We start from the raw sequence: 22,945 nt of genomic DNA on the forward strand, positions 1-22,945 counted from the left end.
GGAACTCACATCCTAACCTGGGACACATAAAAGGAGAGTAAAAACTAGGTATGCTCAAGGTCTAGACAAAAGATGAAAGTGATTGCAGAGGGCACTAACAGCAACTAGGGCGTTGAGGATAGTGGGAGGGGGACCCAGAAGAGGCAGATCAGTGAGTTTGAGCTGAGAAGGGAGACTAAGAGGCAGGGGTGAGAAAGTGGAGCATTCTAGGGATGAAGGACAGCCATGGAGATGGAACATGGAGTGTCATGTGAAAGGAACTGCAAGGAAACAGAGGGTAATTGAATTGTAGAGTGCCTGGAGGGCAGTAAAGGGGGGAAAGACCTGAAAAGTTGCAAGGGGGTAAATTATGAAGAAGTTCAAATCCAAACAAAGGGTTTTGTAATAAGAAACCACTATAGTGTGGTGACTGGTAGGGAGAGTGGACTGGAGTGGACAGAGACTTGAAGGTAAGATTGATTATAATGTTATTGCAAGAGCTCAGAGTAGATGGGGCAGCTAGGTAGCCAGTGCATACAACCTGGTCAGAAAGACTCATCTTCCCAAATTTAAATCTGATTTAAGATACTGTTTGACCCTAAGCAAGTCGATTAACTGTTTGCCTCAGTTTCTTCATCTGTAAAATGAGCTGGAGAAGGAAATGGCAAATCACTCTAGTACCTCTGCAGAGAAAACTCCAAATGGGGTCACAAAGAGTAAACAGTGTTGTGTGTCTAAATTAGGATGGTGGCTGTGTGGAGAAAGGGAGACTCAGAAAGGAGACTGGGCAATGAATAAGAGATATGGAGTGAAAATGAAGAAGCTATCTTGACCTAAGGCTGGGAACCCAGGTGACTGGAAGGATGCAGATGCCAGTGCCTGTGCCCTCAACAACATAGGGTAATTTAGAAGAGGAATGAGTTTGACATATAACAAGGTGTTTTGTTAAATTGTATGTAGAAACACGAAATATCTACAGAAAGAGATTGAGATGTCCAAAAGGTAATTGTAGAAAAGCAGATGCTGAGGAAAAATATATTGGATCCTGAGAGACAAGAGCTGACAGTTAACAGAGGTGGGTCTGGAGCCCCTGGTGGGTGAATGACAGATGAACAAGACAGTGAAGGCACAAAGTCAGAACAACTTAGATTTCAGAGACATGGGGAATATGTAAACTGAGGCAGGGTGGGGAGTCAGAAGATCTGGATGTCCAGGCTTGACATTAGCTGATTGGGTGATCCTGGACAGATCCCATGGGTTTTTTGAGCTTTAATTTTCTCACCTCTAAAATGGAGATAATACTCATCTACCTCACAAGATTCTGATGAGGAGAAAGAACACTTTGCAAACCAAAAAGCACTATAGAAATGTGAATAATAATGGAGTAGAGGAATGGGAGTGATGAGATGTTGAGCCCCTGGAAAAATGGACTTCTTCCTCTCATCTCTGCATAGTTTTGTGCCTCAGGAATGTTGGAAATATTCTGACCCCAGAAAGGGTCCCATAAAGGGAGATGAATGCTGGGAAACATACTTTATGGACTCTTCATGTGACCTGAACAACAAGCCCTTGGCAACAAGACAGAGCCAGCTAGTGGTGGGTTGTGAGTGTATCTGGCCTCTAGAGGGAGTTAGAATTCTGCAAATTGGGTCTCTAGTTCTCCCGTGAAGAGGGTTAGTTGGGCAAGAAGAGGATGGTATGGAAATAGATTTTGAACAAAGATACATGTATAACCCAATGGAACTGCTTGTTGGCTTTCTAAGTGGGGAGGAAAGAGAGGGGCGGGGAATCATGAATCATGTAACCACAGGAAAATATTCTAAATAAAAAAGGGAAAATTTTTAAATTTAAATTAAAAAATTTTTAAAGGATGGTAATAATGCCAGAGGGTTATATGAGATCCTGATCCTCTCTCTTTCTCTATACCTATCTATTTACATATGGTTTCCTTTGTTAGAATGTATGTAAGCTCCTTGAGGGTAAGGACTATTATCTTTTTTTCTTATCTCCCTTGTGCTTAGAACAATGCCCAGCATATCTCAAATACTTTATAAATAAATACCTATTGACTGGCTGTTCCTTGGGTGTGGAGACATCCCTAGGGTTGGAAACAGAGATATCCCTAGGATAAGGAGTAGGGGTCTGAGTCTAAGTAGATTGTATGCTCTTTCCCTCTCCCACACATCATACTCCTTCCCATAGCAATATTTTCATTCAAGTGAAATCTGATTGAAATGAATATGGGGACCCCATTGAATGAAAAAGAGAAACCAAAAGAGCCTACCTGAGGGGGGGGAGCAAAGACCAGAGAGGAACAGATCTGTGTATTCTATTGAAGTTTTTTGAGTTTATGGGCCAGTTGTCTGTATAAGAGAGTCATCTCGGGGGCAGCTGGGTGGCTCAGTGGATTGAGAGCCAGGCCTAGAGATGGGAGGTCCTAGGTTTAAATCTGGCCTCAGACACTTCCCAGCTGTGTGACCCTGGGCAAGTCACTTGACCCCCATTGCCTAGCCCTTACCACTCTTCTGCCTTGGAGCCAATACACAGTATTGACTCCAAGACGGAAGGTAAGGGTTTTTTAAAAAAAAAAATAAAATTAAAAAATTAAAAAAAATAATAAAAAAAAAGAGAGTCATCTCTTTTCCCTCTTTTTTGATGGCTAAGAACTGCCTTCTTCAATTAATGCCTAGTTTTAGAAGCAGCACAGGTTTGCAAAACCCAGGCTAAGAGAGTAAAAGGCTATCAACCACAATAACCTTGGGGGATCTTCAGGATAATCAGAGGTGGTGATCAGGTCCCCCTGGTGGACACTACAAGGCTAACAGCAATGGGTATTTCTTGCCAATGTGGTTTGAACAGCCTAGAGGTTCTGAAAATTTATCATCAGACAATGAGAGTATCTTGCCTCTTTTTTATCCTCAGAGTTTAGCACAATGCCTAGCTAGTAGATGCTTAATACATGTTTTTGGTTGAGTAGCCCAAGGATGATCCTTTCATTTGGGGCTGGTTTGTATGGTGCCAAAGTTTACGCAATGGTTCTATAAAAATATCCAGACTACATAATCTAAATGTCTATCTCAGAAAGCCAGGCTTGGAGACAGGAGGTGCTGGGTTCAAATGTGTCCTCAAATACTTCTTAGCTAGAGGACCTTGAGCAAGTCACTTAACCCTATTGCCTAGCCCTTACTGCTCTTTCTGCCTTGGAACCAGTCACAATATTGATTCTAAGATAGAAGGTACGGGTACTGTTTTGTTTTTTAATGTCTAGCTACACTCCAATCTCCTCTTACCAGACACATATTAGACAAGGGCTGGGTTAGGACTGCTGGATCCCTGGTCAGGACAGCAACTATATAGGCTGCCCTAGCCTATAGTGCTATATCTCTTGGATGGTCACTCTAGGTCGGTTCCTTTGCTGCCTCGTGGCCTCTGTAGGGAATTGGCCCAGGGCCCATGGTTAGGCAGAGAAATGGAATGAGTGTCTCTCTCTGAAAATGCCTAATATAGGCATCTTGGGGAGCCTGATCTCTCTGCCTCTCCCAATTGCTTGAGAACTGGCTGCTATCAGTGCCCTCACTCCTACCCCTTTGGCTATGGTGAGTATTCCAGAAGCTATGATGTTTCTGGGGTTTAAGTGCCCAGGTCAGTAGGAACCATTTGGTGCATTGACAGGCTCCCTTCTGATTTCTCATGCTTGCTCCCCCCGCTTGGCCCCCCCACTTTATGACTCCAATCACTGTTAGCTTGACGGACTGACTATCTAGCAAAGCCATAATAGGGATAGAGACTGGGCCTGTGATTTTATTGCCATAGGAAACTACTGAAGAAGGCACTCCATCTAGCTATACAAGATGGCTCTTTCTCTGTAGTTTGTAGTCCTAGAGAAATGTTCAGAGCACCCAGAGAGGTTAGCAAACTTGTCCAAGATCACATGGTTAGCATGAGACAAAAGTAGGACGAACTCAGTTCCTTATCCAGTATACCTCATCTTTCAGAGAATGAATGGATGTTATTAAATTGAATTGCATTTACAATGGGCCTCTGTCTTCTATTAGACCATGGGCCGCTCTTTCAGCCAGCTTCCTTCCCCCTCTCCCTTTCCCCTACCCAGATCCTCTGAGGCAGGTTTGAATCTTCTCTGGGAGTAATGGGGGGAAGGTTCGAGAAAGCACTGGGTTAAGGTACTTCTTTCCAAGGTCCTCAGGGAAAAGAGGAGGTGTTGAGGGCAAGGTGCATTCAGGCACCTCTGTAGCAAGGACAATCATAGGCAACTAAAGGTTTGTATATATTATCAAAATCTTATGGAAAAACAGATATCAGCTATTCTATACAGTAGCCAGTAAATGTGAGGGAAATGCCTCTTGGTGCCCAGTATGACCAACTGTCATTCTGACTGTGACCCTTTCTCATTCCTACCCAGCAACCAGCCCCTTCCCTTCCCTTCCATTACACCCCCTTCAGAGTTCATCCAGAGCATTGCTGTTCCTACCACTTCCTTTCCAATCAACACAGACACATTCCAGGAGCCTTCTTCCTGGATGCAAGGATTTCAGGGTGGCATTCTCTCACTTCTCTTTCTGAAAACCCCTAAATTCCTCCCAATTATGTGCAGCCCAAATAGGATTCTTTTTGTTGCCTTCTATTCACCTCTACCCTTCCATACCAAGTCATCTTTTTTCTCCTGGCAGTACCCCATGCAGAGACCCACCAACCCATGAACTATGCCTCCTGGGCTCCTCGGCGAGCCGAATCCCAGCCACAGGAGCAGCAAACATTGGGAGTAAAAGGAGAAGAGTGTCGTGTGGTCCTTGCTGGGCATCTCTCTAGCCATCAGTCTTCCACAAATAGCTGGGAGCATGGTGCCCAGAAACAGTACCACCTTCTGATTGGCACACTAGATGGGCTCTTCTAGTCCAGAACCCTCTATTCCATAGAAAAGAAGTCCTTGGAGCATCTCAAAGACAAGAAAAGAAGGGTGAAGTTAAGGGAGGTGTCTTTCCTTGAATATGGCTTGGACTCCAGGGTCCCTGGCCTCTCTCTTGGGACTCCCTTCACAGAGTAGGTCCCTCCACAGCAGGAAGCCAAGGTTGGGGGAGGTCTGCATCATTCTAGGAGGCTTGGGCTGGGCACAGTTATGGGATGGGCAGGCAGCGTCCCCAGGCCCCTCCGGTCGGGAGAGCTGGGTGCCTTGTCCTACTGAAGCAGTTTAGGTACTTCCACCTACATGGAGGGAAAAGCAAAAACCCATTATTATTAAAGGACTGGAGCTTCCTAACATCATCTTGTGTATCTCCTATCTCCAAGCATCACTGAACAATATATTATGTTACTCTGACTCAGATTCCTAAGGGAAAGGAAAGAAAAGAGTCTCCAATGCCCCTTTCTACATTTGACTGTCCTGGCTAGCAGAAAAACTTTTTTGTTGTCTAAACTTAACCCTTCAAGAAACAACTGCCTGATCACATGGGTTGATGGGGATATGATGGGGGATGTAGACTCTAAGTGATCACCCTAATGCAAATATGGAAATAGGTCTTGATCAATGACACATGTAAAACCCAGTGGAATTGCTCATTGGCTACAGGAGGGGGGGTTGAGAGGAGGGGAAGGAAAGAACATGAATCTTGTAACCATGGGAAAATATTCTAAATTAATTAAATAAAAATTTTCAAATAAAAATATTTAAAAAAATAAAGTAAACTTAACCCTTCATACCATTTCTGTAATTCTCCAAAGAAGGAACTTTGAAGGTGAAGTCAGGAGATTGTCTGGGTTAAAATCCTGGTTTTGACATTATTGGTCATATGACAAATCACTTTACCTCTGCACCTCAGTTTCCAGATCTACAAAATGGGGATGATAATACATGCACTACCTGCCTCTTAGGGTGGTGGTGAGGGCCAAATGACCCAATAATGTATATAAATTTGTTTTTGTTTTTTAAAAACCTTGTCTTCTACCTTAGAATCAACACTAACTATCAAGTCTCAGGTAGCAGAACAGTAAGAGCTAGGCAGTTGGGGTTAAGTGACTTGTCCAAGGTCACATAGCTAGGAAGTGTCTAAGACAAGATTCAAACCCAAGTCCTTCCAGTTCTCTCCACTGAGTCACCTAGCTGTCTCCACAGGGGTTCTTAATCTGGGATTTGTATCTTTAAAAAATTTTTTTATAATTGTTATAATATAATTGCCTTCCTTTGTAGTTCTCTGTACTTTCTTGTATGCGTTTAAAAACATTATTCTGAGAGGGAGTTCATAGACTTTCCCAGGGTTCATGAAACCAAAATGTTGAGAATCCCTGGATTAGGAAGACTTCTAGAACACACAATAACTATGATGCCTAAGTGTGCAAAGAGAGGCCAAATACATTTCAAGATGAGGTTCTTGGAGAAACAGGTAATATAAGAAAAGGCTTCATGGAGAAGATGACCTTGGAGCTGGACTTTCAAGAATAGGTATAATGCAGAGGGTGGCACAATTTCCTCCAAGACAACCAGCTCATTCTCATGATGGTCATCTACAGGACAATATTAACATTTCAATATGTGTTAAAGCAAGGGGAACCTTTTTCTCTTTATGTAAAACATAATCAAGGTCAATACGGTGCCCCAGGGCCACTGGAACTAGTCACATTCACCTCAAAGCCCCAAAGGATTGTGGGCACATAGGTTAGACTATCACTGCCACCTAAAGGTCAGGGCCATGAATACTGACTCCTTCCCCCGAGATGGGACTACCAGGTTTCTGCTGCTAGATTGTACAACCTCTCAAGGAGACAGAATAAACAGAAACAAAACTGACTCTTGGGAGTCATTACTTTAAAATGTTCTCTCTCTGTCTCTCTCTCTGTCTCTCTCTCTCTCTCTCTCTCTGTCTCTCTCTCTCTCTCTCTGTCTCTCTCTGTCTCTCTCTCTCTCTTTCTTTCTCTTTCCTCTCCTCTCTTTTCTCTTTCTCTTTCCTATTTCTCTCTCCTCTTTTCTCTTTCTCTCTCTCTCTCCTCTCTTCCTTCTCTCTCTCTTCCTACTCCCCACTCTCTCTGTCTTGCTGTCTCTCTCTCTGACTCATTGTTTCTCTCCTTTTTCTCTGTCTCTGTTTCTCCTTCTCTGTCTCTGTCTCCTCTCTCTCTTTCTCTGTCTCCTTTGCTCTCTTCTCTTTCTGTCTCCCTCTGTCTCTGTCTTGCTGTCTCTGTCTTTCACACACACACACATACACAATTCGAAGAGGACAAGAAATTGAAACTAGTTCTGATATTGCTGAAAAATAGTGTGTAGTCTCCACTTACAACACTTGATTCCCAGTGTGTAATAGCCTTTCTCTCGACTTCACAGAGCACATTTAGCTCCATCTCTCAAATGCCTTTGTCATGTACTATGGTATATTATAGTTGTTGGTTCATGTGTCTCCCTCTCCCTACTAGGTGTCATGGTACCACATGGAAGAGAAGGGCCATTTCTTATCGAAACATATATGGCAGCCAGCTTCTAGCACAATTGAAGATACCTATGAGGCAGCATGGCTTTAAAAATAGAAAGCTGGGCTCCAAAGACAGAAGACCCAGGTCTCTTCCCCTCTCCAGATAACCTTCTGTGACTGTTAGTTGAACAACAGTGCCACATCTGCATTGGTAAAGAGAATTTCCTCTTGGGGAGTCCCCATGGCCAGTGAAACTACAGTGTCAGATTACCCTCTACCTAAATTATTCAGGGCACTGATTTTGTATACAGTAAGTGCTTAATAATGTTTGTGGCCTTTGACCTCCCCTATTTCAGCCCAACCCACCCTGATCAGCTGGGGAGCTTTGACCCATAGCATTTCTAGCCTGACCTGGCTTGCCCCTTCCTCAGTAGGTAGCCTGATGACCCATCCTGGAGACTGGACGGCTAATTGAGTTGGCTCCTTGTAGCTCAGAATTCTTCAGCTCAAGTGATCTAGCAGTACAGATTATAGGCTCGCTCCATCATGGCAGCAACTTCTTCATTTAGGAAAATGAAGTTCACACCTGGTTCCTCTCACCCTAGGAACTGATTCTATTCTTTCAAACGAATATATGAAAAGACAGAAACTGCCCTAACCCTTGCTCTTCTACAGCTAGTTGTTTTTCAGGTAACTCTGACTCTTCCTGACCCCATTTAGGGTTTTCTTGGCAAAGTTACTGGAGTGGTTCACCATTTCCTACTCCAGCTCACTTTATAGATGAGGAAACTGAGGCAAATAGGGTGAAGTGACTTCGGTGAGTGGTCCAGAATACATTCAGCCCATGCCCCAGACATTTTAGTACTTAAATACAAGATCATAGAGCTTGGCAGTCCATTCCAGCCTGGTCTCTCCAGCTAGATTAACAAGTTCATTAGGATAGGCAAATGTTATATCTTATAATTCTCTTCTATCCCCCACATCACCCAGCACAGTGTGGGGCATGTAGTACATTTATTTATTGACCAATGCCTACTCTTGGTCCGAAAAATGTCAAGAGGTTTGGCTAGTCTAGAGAAGGACAACCCAAATTATGAATCTTTAAAGGACCCAAGATTACCAAGGGGAAGAGAAGTTAGAAGAGATGCTTAATAGAGGTTTTGAAGCTGATAAAGGGAAAGACAGAGTCCAAGTTTGTCTCTGTCTCTCATAGAACAGAACCAATGGTACAGTGGGGAAAGTATATGATTGATCAGAGGACGTAAGTTTGGATCCTGCCACTGATGCTTACTACCTATGTGACCCTGGGCAAATCACTTAACCTCCCTGGGTCTTCATTTCCTCATCTGTAAAATGAGGGGTTTGGTCTGAGAGGGTCGCTTATGTTCCTTCTAGCTCTAGATCTGAGTCTATGGCCAGCTGTTGGATGGTTTCACTTCAAGATGAAGGGATTTGACATTCCTGAGATTGAGGGTTGGAGTGAGCTGTGAAATCTCCTATTACTAAGATGTTTAAAGATAGAATATGGTCACTCTCACCTTAGTTCTGTCCTCCAATCATTTCTAACCCTCTGGAAACTTTAGATTTCCCTCTGCCTCTGATAAATGAACTTTTTGCCTTCCTTTGCTAGTGGCTTGGCTTATATGCCAGTTCCTACAGTCTCTATGAAAATCCATGGGATATCCTTTCGCCTCCAACTTTTTCATTCTAGCACTCCTTACCTATTGTCTTTTTTTTTAAACTCTTACCTTCCATCTTGGAATCAATACTTAGCACTGGTTCCAAGGCAGATGCAGATGAATGGTAAAGACTTGCCCAGGGTCACACCACTGGAAGTGTTTGAGGCCAAATCTGAACCCAAGATCTCTTGTCTCTAGGCCTGACTCTCTATCTACTGAGCTACCTAGCTGCTCCTCCAGTTGTCTTCTTCCATTAGAATTGCCCTCCTTGAGGAGGGCAGCTCACTTTTATTCATGTCCCCAAGGCTTAGCACCATGCTGTTAAGATCTTAATAAATGCTCTATACCTCTCTATCTATCCATCCATCCATCTATATATCCATCATCTATCTATCCATCTGTTTGCCTGTCTATCCATCTGTCTATTCACCACCGATTATCTATCTGTGCTCATATACCTATCCATCTATCTATCCATATCTCTGCCTATCTATCCTCCATCCATCCATCCATCCATCACTCCATCATCTATCTATCATCTATCTATTTCTCCATCTATCTTCATCTCTCCCCCCCCCCCCGTCTCTCTCCATCTCTGTCTCTCTCTCTCCTGTTCGATATGGGTCAAGTGTGGTCTGGCTATAGGCAAGGGAGTGATCTAGAAGATCTTTCAAAGTCCCTTTTAAGCCCTAGAAATCTGTTTATTCAAGAGATCCTGATTTGCTCAGAGTCACAGAGGTAGTAAGCATCAGTGGCAGGATTCAAACTTATGTCCTCTGATTTTAAATCATAAGATCTGAAATTAGATTTTAATTCCTTTTCCCCACTGTCCCACTGGTTCTGTTCTATGAGAGAATCAGAGACAGAGACAGAGACAGAGACCTAGCCTCTGTCTCATAGCCTTTCCCTTTATTGACTTCAACATTCTGTTTTAGGTTTTGAAGGGGTGTGAATGAATACTTCAGAATCCAAGAAGTGATGTGATACTTTCTCTGCCTCCCCCACCCCTAACAAGCCCTGGCCTTGCTACCTCTTATCCCACCCTCCCTGACTCCTTCTATCCCGTCCCAAACCACATGCCTTCTTGAGCTGCTTGAGGTTGCTGGAACGTATGGCAGCTAGCAGTTGGTCCCGGGAGTTCTTCTCCTGTGCTGGGAGGACCTTATCTCCCATCTTCCTTTGGGTGGCTGGAGAAAGGGAATTCCTCAGGTTCTCTGGCAGGAGGGGTGGAGCCAGAGGAGGTGGGGGTGGGGGTGGAGCCGCTGGACTGCCACCCTTTTTCGGGGAGTTCTTCGGGGAGGGCTTTGGGGATGGCTGTGGTGATGGCTTAGGGGAGCCCTTGGGCAAGGTCCCAATCTTGGGTACTGTCAGCTGGTCCTTCTTCTCCCCACCCCCACCCTGTGCCAGTTTCTGCTCCTGTAGCCTTTTCTGCCTCTGTTTGTCCATGTTACGGCTGAGCAGATTGGTGACAGTCATCCGGGGACCTGCCAGCTCAAAGTGATAGCCTAATTTGAGCAGCGTGGTGTTCTCCTTAAGGAGCTTGGCAATCTCCATTTCTGTCTTGCCCCCGCAGATGTGTCTTTGATTATGGAAGCGTAGCTCCGTCAACGTGTTGTTCTGGAGCAGAGCCCGGAAGATGGCAAGGATGCCTTTGCCAGTGATGTGATTCGAGTCCAAGTTGACACTGGTGATGGTCTTGTTGGCCTTGAGCATGATGGCGATGGCAAAAGCCACGTGGTCATCGGCCCGAGTGTTGGCCAAGGCAAACACCTTGACCACGGTGTTGAATTCCAGTGCTTCGGTGAATTTGACCAAAATCTCATTTGTGATGCAGTCTGAGTTGTTGACGTTTACTTCTGTCATCTCTGGGTCATTGTTCTTCACCTTTTCCAGAGGTTCATCAAAGATGCTGGGGGCTGCTTCTTCTTCTGCCTTGGCTGGAGTCTCTGGGGCCTTGGCAGGGTTACTGGGGCTGGGCTTCCCAGACTCTGCTGTCTTAATATCCTTGGCCTTGATGTCATCCTTGGGTTCCTTTTGGGTGACAGACTCCCCCTTCTTCACTTTGCCATCTTCTTTCTTGGCCTCCTCTTTGCCACTCCCTGTCTTCAGTTTCTCTTCCTCCTTTTTTTTATCTGCCTCACTTTTATCGCTTCCCTTCTCCTTCTCTTTGTTCAGACTTCTGCTCCTTTCAATCCCTTTCTTCTCGTCCTCCTTCCTGGCTGCCACTGTCTTTTCTTCTCCTCTCCCATCCTTCCCTGTCTCTTTCTTGTCCACAGCGGCTCTGACCCTGCCCTTATCGATGCCCCTCAAGACTTTGTCATCCTTGAACTTCTCTTTGCTTTTGCCATCTGCTTCATCTTTCTCTCTCTGTCTGTTTATCTTTGGACTCTCCTTCTTCTGTTCTCTTCCCAGCTCTGAGTCCCGTTTGGAACTAAGGCCTTTTTTACTGGCATCCCTAGCCCTTTCATCTCCATTCTTGACATCTGTCTTGGTTTCTACTTGCCTGCTTTCCTAGGGAGAATTCAGAAAGAAAAAATAAATAAACATGCAGCAATAACTAGTTTGAGAGGGTGTTGAGTGGTAGGACATGGAGTGGGAGTCCTAAGCATGACCTTCAAGTCTCTAAATAGTTTTATGCAGTGATTAGCCATTTTCCATTCTTCATTGAGGGTGCTAGAGTTTAAACCTCAACAGAAGGGACGGACATAAGAATTTTTTTTTTAATCCTTACCTTCTGTCTTAGTATCAGTTCTAAGACAGAAGAGCAGCATAGACTAGGCAATCAGGGTTAAGTGACTTGCCCAAGGTCACATAACTAGGAAGCATCTGAGACTAGATTTAAACTCCCAACTCTAGACCCAGGCATTCTATCCACTGTCTTCCTTAGCTGTCCCAAAGGAAAAATTTCTTCAGTTAATAATAATAGCTCCCATTCCTGTGACAGAGGGAGATCAGTAGCCTGGAAAAGTGGATCTAAAGCCTTGGCCTTAGAGCTCAGAAGACCAAGTTCAAGTCCCTCTGGCAGATACACAGTGGCTGTTTCACCCTGGGCAAGTCATTTAATCTCTCAGGGCTGTAGGCAACTCTTTAAAACGGAAAACTGCAGAGACTGCGATGATCTACATTGGTAGAGGGAGTTTCTTCATCTGGAATTCCCTGTATTGATGAACTGACAAGTCTAATACCTATCCCTATTCCTATAACATTAAAGTTTGTGTAATTCATTCTGTACAACAACCCAATGAGGTAGATCACAAAAATAGCATCCTTGTTTTATATAAAAGGAAACTGGCATTCAAAGAATTTAAAAGTAAATTTTAAAAGCCACCATGCAGTATGTGTTGGAATGGGGATTTGAACTCAGGTCTCCAGATTCAAGTGCTTAAAAAAAAAAAAAAACCTTTACCTTCGATCTTAGTGTCAATACTAAGTATCAGCTCCAAGGCAGAAGAGGGGTAAAAGCTGGGCAATGGGAGTTAATATGATTTGCCCAGAGTCACACAGTTAGTATCTAAGGTCATATTTCCTTTTTTTTTTTTAAATACTTACCTTCCATCTTGGAACCAATACTGTGTATTGGTTCTAAGGCAGAAGAGCGGTTAGGGCTAGGCAATGGGAATTAAGTGACTTGCCCAGGGTCACCCAGCTAGGAAGTGTCTGAGGCCAGATTTGAACCTAGGACCTCCCATCTCTAAGCCTGGCCCACGGAGCTACCCAGCTGCCCCATTTAAGGTTAGATTTCAACGCAAAACCTCCTGTCTCCAGGTCTGGCTCTCTATCCACTGAGCCATCTAGCTAACCCTATCTAAAGTTCTTGACAGTAAAATGAATAAACAAAGGGGGCTCCTCTCCTACAGAAAATGGCCTTGTCTCTCTCATATAATTCAGAATCAGTCTTGCCTAGGGGGATGGAGAAGAAATGGGTGGAAAAGAACTCAGGAGGACCTTGTAAGTTCTTGGGTTCTGGGGTTTTGTGACTCTCATCTTGGTTATTAGAATGACATAAATGTTAAATGAGATTACACCGAAAGAAAAAATACCCATCATTCTAAGGACTCGTGCTCAGCAATACCTATACAGTCAGAAGAACCCCAGAATCACGGAATGGATTCTTACAGAGAAGACTCTCCTCTTAGTAGGCTGTAAGAGCTGTGGAAAAACAACTGCTTTGATTACATGGGTTGAGGAGGATACGATGGGGTGTAAACTCTAAATGATCATCCTAGTGCAAACATCAACAACATGGAAATAGGTTCGGATCAAGGACACATGTAAAACCCAGTGGAATTGCGCATTGGCTATGGAAAGAGGGGGGAGGGGAGAGAAAGAATATGATTCCTGTAACCAAGGAATAATATTCTAAATTGACTAATCAACTACAATTTTCAAAATAAATAAATTAATTAAAAATTTTTTAAAAGAGCTGTGGAAAAGCACTGCTCATCTCTCTCTTTTAAGTCACTCATCTTCTGACTTCAAATCTGGCCTCATATGCTTACTAGCTGTGTGACCTTGGGCAAGTCACTCAACCCTGTTTACCTCAGTTTCCTCATCTGTAAGATGAACTGGAAAAGGAAATGGCCAACCACTCCAGTATTTTTATAAAAAAAAAAAAACAAACCCCAACCCAAATGTAGTCATAGAAATTGGAATGTGCCTGAAAAATAAGCAAACAACAATAAAAATGACCTGAGAAGATCTAGTCAAGATTCCATCCTGCTCATCTGGCCCCAGGGCCCTCCACAAAGGGAACACAGGGCTGGTTCTATGGAAACATTTTGTACCTGCACCACAAACAGATGCCATCAGGGACCTGGCCTGAGTTTATTTAGCAAAGAAAGTTCTTGGCTCCCTGGTCTGAATCACAGTGGGCAGTCAGAGGGCACGAAGTTTGGTGAGGCATGGCCTTGGAATGCCCCTCCTCCCTCCACTTTAGGCAAGTGAGTCTCAGGTCACACAGCAGGATCTATTTGGGGGAGGGTCCTGGGAGCCAAGGATTCTGCAAAGCCTTGTTCTCATGGAGCCTCCCATTCTTTGTCACCTTCTGACACTCTGAATGGACCATGGTTACTCCTGGGGGGGATTCATCAGCTCATTTCCCAGAGCAACTAAGTGTAGCTGAGACTGTGTAAGACATTTGGGAAAGATGAGTTCAGGAGAGAGGATCTTTTCATTCATATATTATTAGTAACATATTTCTACAAACTTTAATCTTTTTTTTTTAACCCTTACCTTCTGTCTTAGAATTGATACTAAGTATTGGTTACACGATAGAAGAACAGTAAGGGCTAGCCCCATGTTGGTGAGCCTATGGCACAGGTGCCAAAGGGGGCTGCTCCCCTTCTCCTCTCCATGCTCCTGAGGACGTTTCTCACATCACCCTCTCCTCTGCCCAGCAGCCCAATGTGAGCACTTCATCCCTCCTCTGTCTGGGGTAAGGCTATGGCGTGAGGTGCAGTGTGGGCACTCAGTCTCTAAAAGGTTCACCATCACTGTCATAGGACATGGACCCAGAGATCCTCAGGTGGGTAGAGGGTAGGGAGGTGACTGCATGATGTTACAGGCCTTATTTATGGGGAAATCATCCTAGTCTAGATATTGCTCATAACTTGGCCCTGGCCAAAGGCACTACAAAAACGAGATCTAGACGGTTAACCTCAGTGCCCTGCTGGATACTATCGAGCAATCTAATGAATGGCAGAATTTCAGAGTTGGAAGAGACCTCAGCAGCCATCTAGATCAGCCAATATGATAAAGGAATCCCTCTTACTAATAACTGAGCCTCAGCATCAGAAGACCTGGGGTCAAGTTCTGACTGACACGTACTGGTTGTGTAATCCTAGGCAAAATACTTAATTTCTCAGCACCAATATTGATATAGTGCTTTAAAGTTTCCACTACACTCTACATACATTATCTCATTTGATCCTCACAACATCCCTGCATGATAGGGGCTTTTTTTTTTTAATCCTTACCTACCATCTTAGAATCCATACTGTGTATTGGTTCCAAGGCAGAAGAATTGTAAGGACTAAGCAATGGGGGTTAAGTGACTTGCCCAGGAAGTGTCTGAGGGCAAATTTGAACCCAGGATTTCCCATCTCTAGACCTGGCTCTCAATCCACTGAGTAAAGGTTGAGTAATTTGCCCCGGGTCACATACCTAGTAAGTGTCTGAGGCGGGATTTGAACTCGGGTCTTCATCACATTTGACTCATTGCTCTATTCACTATACTACTATCCAGCTACTGTAACTCAAAGAAGGTACCAGTCTGTATTGGTAAAGAGGATTTCCTTACCAGGGTGTTCCCTGTCTCAATGAAATCATACATCCAGGCACTGCCTCTTCTCTGACTAGCTGTGTGACCCTGGGCAAGTCACTTTACTCAGTTTGCCTCAGTTTTTTATCTGCAAAATTAGCTGGAGAAGGAAATGGAAAACCACTCAAGTATCTTTGCCAAAAAAAAAACCCAAATGGGGTCAAGAAGAGTCATACAAGACTGAAAAATAACTGCACACAAGATTTACAAAGTATTTTACTTGCATTATCTACTGGTGGATTCTCAGAACTTTCTGAGCAAAGATATCTGACTACTCATGGGGCTGTCCAGTTTGAGCTGGTATTAGGAGTAGGCTAGGAGGGGAGAGAGAGAACCATAGGTGGCCTTGGCCCCCTTTTCTCCTCATCTCTCCCTTGGTCTCTTCTTTCTTCCTCACCCCTCCATGCACACAAAAAATCCCTGACTCATGGGGCCAGCAGGATAAGCCCTTCCTGGCAGTTTCCCTGTCCTGCCCATCCTATCATCATAGCCTTCTTCCATGTCAACTCCATGTTGGCCTACAGAGCTGGCTTTCCCTTCACAGCCAGGCCAAAGTTGGTCTCTAAGCATTGGGCTTCCATTTTGGTCTCCCCCTTTCTTCCTTCCCTCCTTCCACATGGCCTTCCTCCAAGAAACCCCACACCTTTACCATGCCTTAACTCATAGAATCAAGAGTTCAAAGGACTTTGGAGGTGATCGAAGAATCAATCCTCTTCCTCTGCATCAGCCTGATCCCTCCTGGAGCCATTAAGGCTCACCTGGTACCTCCTGGCCCCCTCTGTTATGTCTGGACCCTCGGATGATGCCCAGGGCTCCTTAGAGCCCCCTTGGAGGGCCCTCGCCATATGGGCCCCTCCACGTGTCAGTTTCAGAGCAGGCATGCTAGACCTTTAAAAAGAATCTAATAAAAAACAGGTTGGTGGGAGGGAGGGCTGGGAGAGGGGGGAGGTGGCCAATTCATCTGCCGTTTCCTCCAAATAGTTCGGAATGAGCAGGGTTGGGGCCTGTTGCAGCTCGCAGCCCTCAGAACCTCTCAGACATTTCCTTAAAAGGAAAAGGAGACCAAATCCCTCGCTGGCCTGGGATCTCGGCGTTCAGAGTTACTGAGCTCTTTTGGGCACAAACCAGAGCTGTCTCCCATACGCCTCTCGACAAAGGAACACTAAGCCCTCTGTTTGACCCCCTTATTCTGAGATGGGTGGCCGAGTACTCCCCAGATGCCTCGAGCGGCTCATTTATCTCGTCTCCAGGCCAGGCTCCATTCAGCTTCATCTCTTGGAGTTAGAGGGATCCGGGTTAGACATAAAGCAGAACTTCTTACGGGTGGGAAGCCTAGAAAGGTGTGACTCCGAGCCGTAGCATCTCTCTCCTTGGGGACATCTTTAGGAAGAGGAGCATGATGTCCTCAGACCTCATTTACGGGGAAATCCCTCCCAGAGCCACCGCCCCTATGGAAAATGGGAGGAAAATGGGATTCCCATGATTAACCCGCCCCAGGGCCCTGCTGCCTACTATGGACTGGAAAGTCCTGCTTGGAGACAGAGAGAATATTGTCAGGTCTGCAAAGCGATGGCACCCCTTGCTGATCACAGCGCCCAGAATATTACAGGCTCTTACAACATTTCTGTTGGTATATTGCCATGCTCCTAGGGGGCACAACGGAGAGACCACCTGGGTCTGAAGTCAAGAAGACCCAAGTTCAAATCCAGCCCCAGATCCTTCTTAGTTTTGTACCTTAGGCAAGATACTTCATTTCTGTTTGCCTCAGTTTCTTCAATTGTAAAATGGGAGTGATAAATAGTAGCATCTGCCTTCCAGATTTGCTGTGAGGATCCAATGAGATATTTGTAAAGTTTATAGCACAGTGCCTGGCATGTTGTAAGTGCTAGAGAAATGTTATTTATTATTCTGTGTTAGCTCCCAGATTTGTTGTGAGGATCAAACAAAATATTTATGAAAGCATTTACTGGTACATAGTAAATTCTATATAGATTTTATCTATTACCATTGTTATTCTCTGAACTGAACTGAATTAAGTTGAATTTCCCCCATAGTTCCTCCCACTGTCTCTCTTGGTCACATAAACTGATGGGTGTCTATCCCTTGGCTTTATTTATTTATATCTGCTTGGTTGATTGCCTTCTATGGAGCGAGAGAGACACAACACGATGTCTCTTCCCTCTTTTTTCTTTTCTTTTCTTTCTTCCCTTAAAAAAATTTTTTTAAACCCTTACCTTCTGTCTTAGAATCAGTACTATGTATTGGTTCTAAGGTAGAAGAGTATTTAAGGGCTAGGCAATGGGGGTTTAAGTGACTTGCCCAGGGTCACACAGCTAGGAAATGGCTGAGGCCAGATTTGAACCTACGACCTCCTGTCTCTGAGCCTAGCTGGCTCAGTCTAGTTTTCTGTCTCCAACTCATAATGTTTTGAGGTTTTTTTGAACCTTTACCTTCTGTCTTAGAATCTCTACTGTGTATTGGTTCCAAGGCAGAAGAATGGTAAGGGCTAGGCAATGGGGGTTAGGTGACTTGTCCAGGGTCACACAGCTGGGAAGTGTCTGAGGTCAAATTTGAACCCAGGACCTCTCCTCTATAGGCCTGGCTCTCTATCCACTGAGCAACCCAGCTACCCCTCTTCCCTCTTTTTACAAGTCTTTATACTACTTCCTCTGGGAAATACTCCCTGATTACCCATGAAGAAGAGGGGGAATCTCACCATCATCAGATGCCTGGTACTGTGCAAAACACTTTTTTAGTGATGTCTGACTCTTCATGACCCCAAGAGACTGGAGTGGTTTTGCATTTTCTTCTCCAGCTCATTTTACAGATGAGGAAACTGAGGCCAAAAGGTTAATTGACTTGTCCAAGGTCATACAGCTAGTTAATATCTGAGGCCAGATTGGAATACATGAAGATGAGTCTTCCTGACTCCACGCTCTGCACCCTATCCACTACCCTACCCAGCTATCACACCATCATCAGATCCAAATCCTTATTCTTAGACAAGGAGAGAAGAAAATCAGGGCTGTTTTTATGAATCTGTACACTCAGAACTTTTTGGCACTCCATAGTGATATGTTCCTCTTTGTAAATGCCAGTCACTTCCTCAAACAGAATGACAAGAAAGCTGGAGAAGACCTGGGTTCAGGTCTCTGCTTAGGACCATGTACAAGCTTCTTCACCTTCCTCAGCCTCAGTTTTCTGATCTATAAAATGAGGCAGTTGGACTGGAAGATCTAGAAATTCTTACTAGAATTCAGATCTCTCCTTCACTTTCCTTTCCAAAGACCCAGTTAACTGAGGGGGAGATTATGCCTATCATAGCATAAACCAGGCTCTGCATGACTTGGGCACCAGAGAATGGGGCAAGGTCTCCACAAAGAAAGGCAAGAGGAGCCAGTGGGCTTAAGTGGCAGCAGCAGGCAGCAGGCAGGTTAGATATCACATGGAGTTAGAATGTGTGTCAGGATCCCTTTCTTTTGTAGAGTTTTCAGGATCAACCAGGATTCCTCTCCAAGCCCCATCTGCTTGGGATGTGGTAGTGCCTGCAGGGGAATGGACAGAGACCATCCCCCCTTCAAGATCCAGACCAGGGAAATTCCACTTTCCTGCCCCAAAAACCAGAATGGATCAGCTGTCAAGTGAATATAGTCAAGAGTTAAAGCTGACGCTATCCACATTCAGAGGAAGAACCGTGGGAGCAGAAACACAGAAGAAAAACAACTGCTCTATCACAAGGATTGATGGGGATATGATTGGAGATGTAGACTCTAAGCGATCACCCTAGTGCAAATATCAATAATATGGAAATAGGTCTTGATCAATGACACATTTAAGCCCAGTGGGATTGCTCATTGGCTATGGGAGGGGGTGGGGGAAGGGAGGGAAAGAACATGATTCTTATAACCATGGGAGAATATTCTAAATGAATTAATTAAAAATTTCAAAAAAATAAAATAAAATAGTTAAAGCTAGATGGGCAGGGCACTAGAGCAAGACCAACAGCCAGCATGGAATTGGACCATGATCTTTGGTGTTGCTAGACCTGCAGTTTCATTGCCAGCCTCCCTAAACCATTGTCTGGAGGGGACAAATGTATCCCCAGAATACTCTCTGGGCTCATAGCAATGGCTTCCGTCTTTGGCTGAGATTCTCTGCCTTCCTCAGTCTGGGGGCTCTAAGCTTCCTTCCCTCAGGGGAATGGGGGGTGCTGGGTGCCAAGGACGGAGAGTTCCTTAAAAGACCTTGTTCTAACTGGTGCCCTGGCTCCCGTTGCTCCTTGATCAGGATGCTTATTAACAAGGAAAGCACCTCTGGAATGTGTGGTATCTTCTTCCCAAGTCCTCCTTGTCCTGCCCCGCAACAACCACACACACACCACACACACACACACACACACACACACACACACACACACACACACACACACACACACACACCCTGAACTACCTTGACTCCTGGAAATGATATCCAGAGATCCCATCTCTGATCCCTACAGGGACATCCACATCCCAGCTGTAAGAAGCCTTCACCCCGCCCTTCCCAGCTCAGCCTGTCCTTTGGGTCCCAGAGCCCATCTCTGCTCCCACCCAGCCACCTGGTGGCCCCTTGGCATTAGGCACTGCAGCTGTTCCAGGGAGAGTCTGGGAGCGGAGCTGGTGCTGGAGTCCCCTGCCAAGGACCATCTCAAGGGAGCAGCTCCATTTCAGAGTGGATATGAAGGGCAAAGAAAGCTGATAACATGCACCCAGTAGGCCTGAGGGCCAGCAATGGCCAATTTTAAGACTTTGGGGGCCAAGGGAAGGCCATGGGTGGGCAAGTTCATGGGATCCCAGGACAATCAATTAAGAACTGGAAGGGAGGGGGCAGTTGGATGGCTCAGTGGATTGAGAGCCAGGCCTAGAGAAGGGAGGTCCTAGGTTCAAATCTGGCCTCAGACACTTCCTAGCTGTGTGACCCTGGGCAAGTCACTTGACCCCCATTGCCTAGCCCTTACCACTCTTCTGCCTTGGAACCAATACACAGTATTGACTCTAAGACAGAAGGTAAGGGTTTAAAAAATAAATAAAATTAAATAAATTAAATAAAATAAAAGGGCAGCTAGATGACTTAGTGGGAGGATCCTGGTTCTAGACTCATCCTCCTGAGTTCAAACTCACACTTTACCAGCTGTGTGACCCTGGGCAAGTCACTTAACCCCCATTGCCTAGCCCTTACCACTCTTCTGCCTTGGAACCTATACACAGCATTGACTCCAATAAGGAAGGTAAGGGTTTAAGAAAAAAAAAAAGAACTGGAAGGGAATGTAAAGCTCAGCCTGTCCAGCCCTCTCATTTTGCACCTGAGGAAACCAGGCCTCAAGGGCTCAGACTAGTTTTCTGTCTCCAACTCAGAATGTTTTGGGGGGTTTTTTGAACCCTTACCTTCTGTCTTAGAATCTCTACTGTGTATTGGTTCCAAGGCAGAAGAATGGTAAGGGCTAGGCAATAGGGGTTAGGTGACTTGTCCAGGGTCACACAGCTGGGAAGTGTCTGAGGTCAAATTTGAACCCAGGACCTCTCCTCTATAGGCCTGGCTCTCTATCCGCTGAGCCACCTAACTGCCCCCTCATCCACACCTCGAGTATTTCTTTCACCAAGGATTTTCCATAGTGTCCTTTGGAGACCTTCTCCTGGAAGGGAGATCCTCCCCTGAGCACTGGTGGGGGTCAGCAGGGGAATGAATAGAGTAGGATCCAAAGAGCCTTTCATTCCCGAGGATGGATAACAGACCGTTACCTCCCATAGTAGTGCGTGTGGCCGGGGAATCGGGGAACTCCAGGAAGAGATGGCCAGGCCTTGTGGCAGAGCTTTTGGGGAAAAGATCTAGAATGACAGAACTGATGGTTTCACTGGGAAAGGTCAGCCTCCCCACCCCCAGCCATTCCTCAGGCACCAGGAAAATGGCCAGTACCCCCTGGAAGGCTTTTAGTCCAGCCAACTCATTTCTTATTTGTCATTTTCTTCCCTTCTCCCTCTTAAGCAGCTTCGTCAGGGGTTTGGAATTTTTCCCTTGTCTTGTTTTTTTCCCCTGGAAGTTCCTCCCTCCAAACAAGGTGGCCCCTGATTCAGCACAAACAAATGGGCTCATCTCTCCACCCTACTCACATTCATGGCCCCCCCCCCCCCCACTCCTGGAGAAGTCTCTTGTGATCATGAAAGCTTAGATATTGACCCAAACGTTCCCTTCACCCATTATATTTAAAGGTGCTTGTTTCCTTTGGGGAGGGCTGAATTCTTACCAATTTCAAGTTAAAGGTGTTAATTCTTTTTTTTCTTTAATCCTTACTTTCCATTTAAAAATCAATACTAAGTATTGGTTCCAATGCAGAAGAATGGTAAGGGCTAGGCAATGGGGGTGAGTGACTTGCCCAGGGTCACACTGCTAGGAAATGACATGTCTCTAGGCCTGGCTCTCTATCCACAGAGCCACCCAGCTGCCCTGAGGATGTTCATTCTTAAAGATTTTCCTAGCTGTGTGACCTTGGGCAAGTCACTTCACCCCAATTGTCTAGTCTTTATCCCTTTTCTCCCTTGGAACAGACACTTGGTTTTGATTCTCAGAAAGAAAGTAAAGGTTGGGGGGGGGAATCAAACCTAAATTTGTCTTTTTTTCCATTTCTACCTACTGTTGTTAGCTTTTCCTTGTGGGGTTAAACAGAATAAATCTTTTCTCCAACTTGTCATCAATATCCTCCCTAAAATATGGTACCCAATAAGTCAACGTGATTCTCTAGATATGACTGGAGCAATGGAGCTATCACCTCCCTACTTCTTGGCAATATTCTTCTCTAAATGTATCCTAAAAGCACATTAGCCTTTTAGACTACTGAACCGTACTGTAGGAGACAGATAGGTGGCTCAGCAGATAGAGCACGAGGCCTGGAGTTGAACAGGTGAGGATTGGGGTAGGGGAAGAGGACCATGGTTCAAATCTGGCCTGAACAACTTCCCAGCTCTGTAACCCTGGGCAAGTCACTTAATCCCATTTGCCTGGCCCCTTCTTTCTTTGAGTGGATACTAAGACTGAAAGTAAGGATTTTTAAAATGATTATGCTGAGGTTCTGTGCACTAAACCTCCTAGATCTTTCTTGAATGAACAGTTATCTAGCCTTTTCCAGCTTGTCCTCATACAACTGATTTTCTGAACCCAAATGTAAGACTTCTCATATTTATTATGTCTCCTAAAACCTGAGATCTTTCATGGATGAGCTATAGTTTAACCATACCTCTGCCATTTTGCACCTAAGAAACAGACTTTTTCTGATCCAAGTGCCATTATTTAAACTTCATCTTATTCATTTGGGCCCAATATCAAGATCTTTTTGAATTGACTCTTTCATCCCATATATTAGTTATCCCTCCTAATTTTGCATCAATAAGTATGCCATCTGTCTCTTTACCCAAATCAAAACAAAATATTGAATCACAGATGGTTGAGGCACTTCCCTAAATAGTTGCTTCCAAGATGATGACACCAAGCCATTAAAGACTACTATGGGCCCCAGCTGTTCACAT

The 22,945-nt window shown here is 44.9% G+C and overlaps 1 protein-coding gene across 1 annotated transcript in view; it reads right to left on the minus strand.

Annotated features, from left to right (window-relative positions):
- Positions 1-4,245: 4,245 nt before the first annotated feature.
- LMOD1 (leiomodin 1) overlaps positions 4,246-22,945 on the minus strand; it is a 68,547-nt gene continuing 49,847 nt past the window's right edge. The window contains exons 2-3 of the mRNA XM_001363646.4: positions 10,151-11,581; positions 4,246-5,199 (exon numbers count right to left, since the gene is read on the minus strand). Coding sequence (XP_001363683.2) covers positions 5,173-5,199; positions 10,151-11,581 — 1,458 coding nt within the window. The 3' untranslated portion in view covers positions 4,246-5,172. The remainder of the gene's footprint in view (positions 5,200-10,150; positions 11,582-22,945) is intronic.

Source organism: Monodelphis domestica, chromosome 2 (assembly GCF_027887165.1).
Source record: "Monodelphis domestica isolate mMonDom1 chromosome 2, mMonDom1.pri, whole genome shotgun sequence".
Lineage (NCBI taxonomy): Eukaryota > Metazoa > Chordata > Mammalia > Didelphimorphia > Didelphidae > Monodelphis > Monodelphis domestica.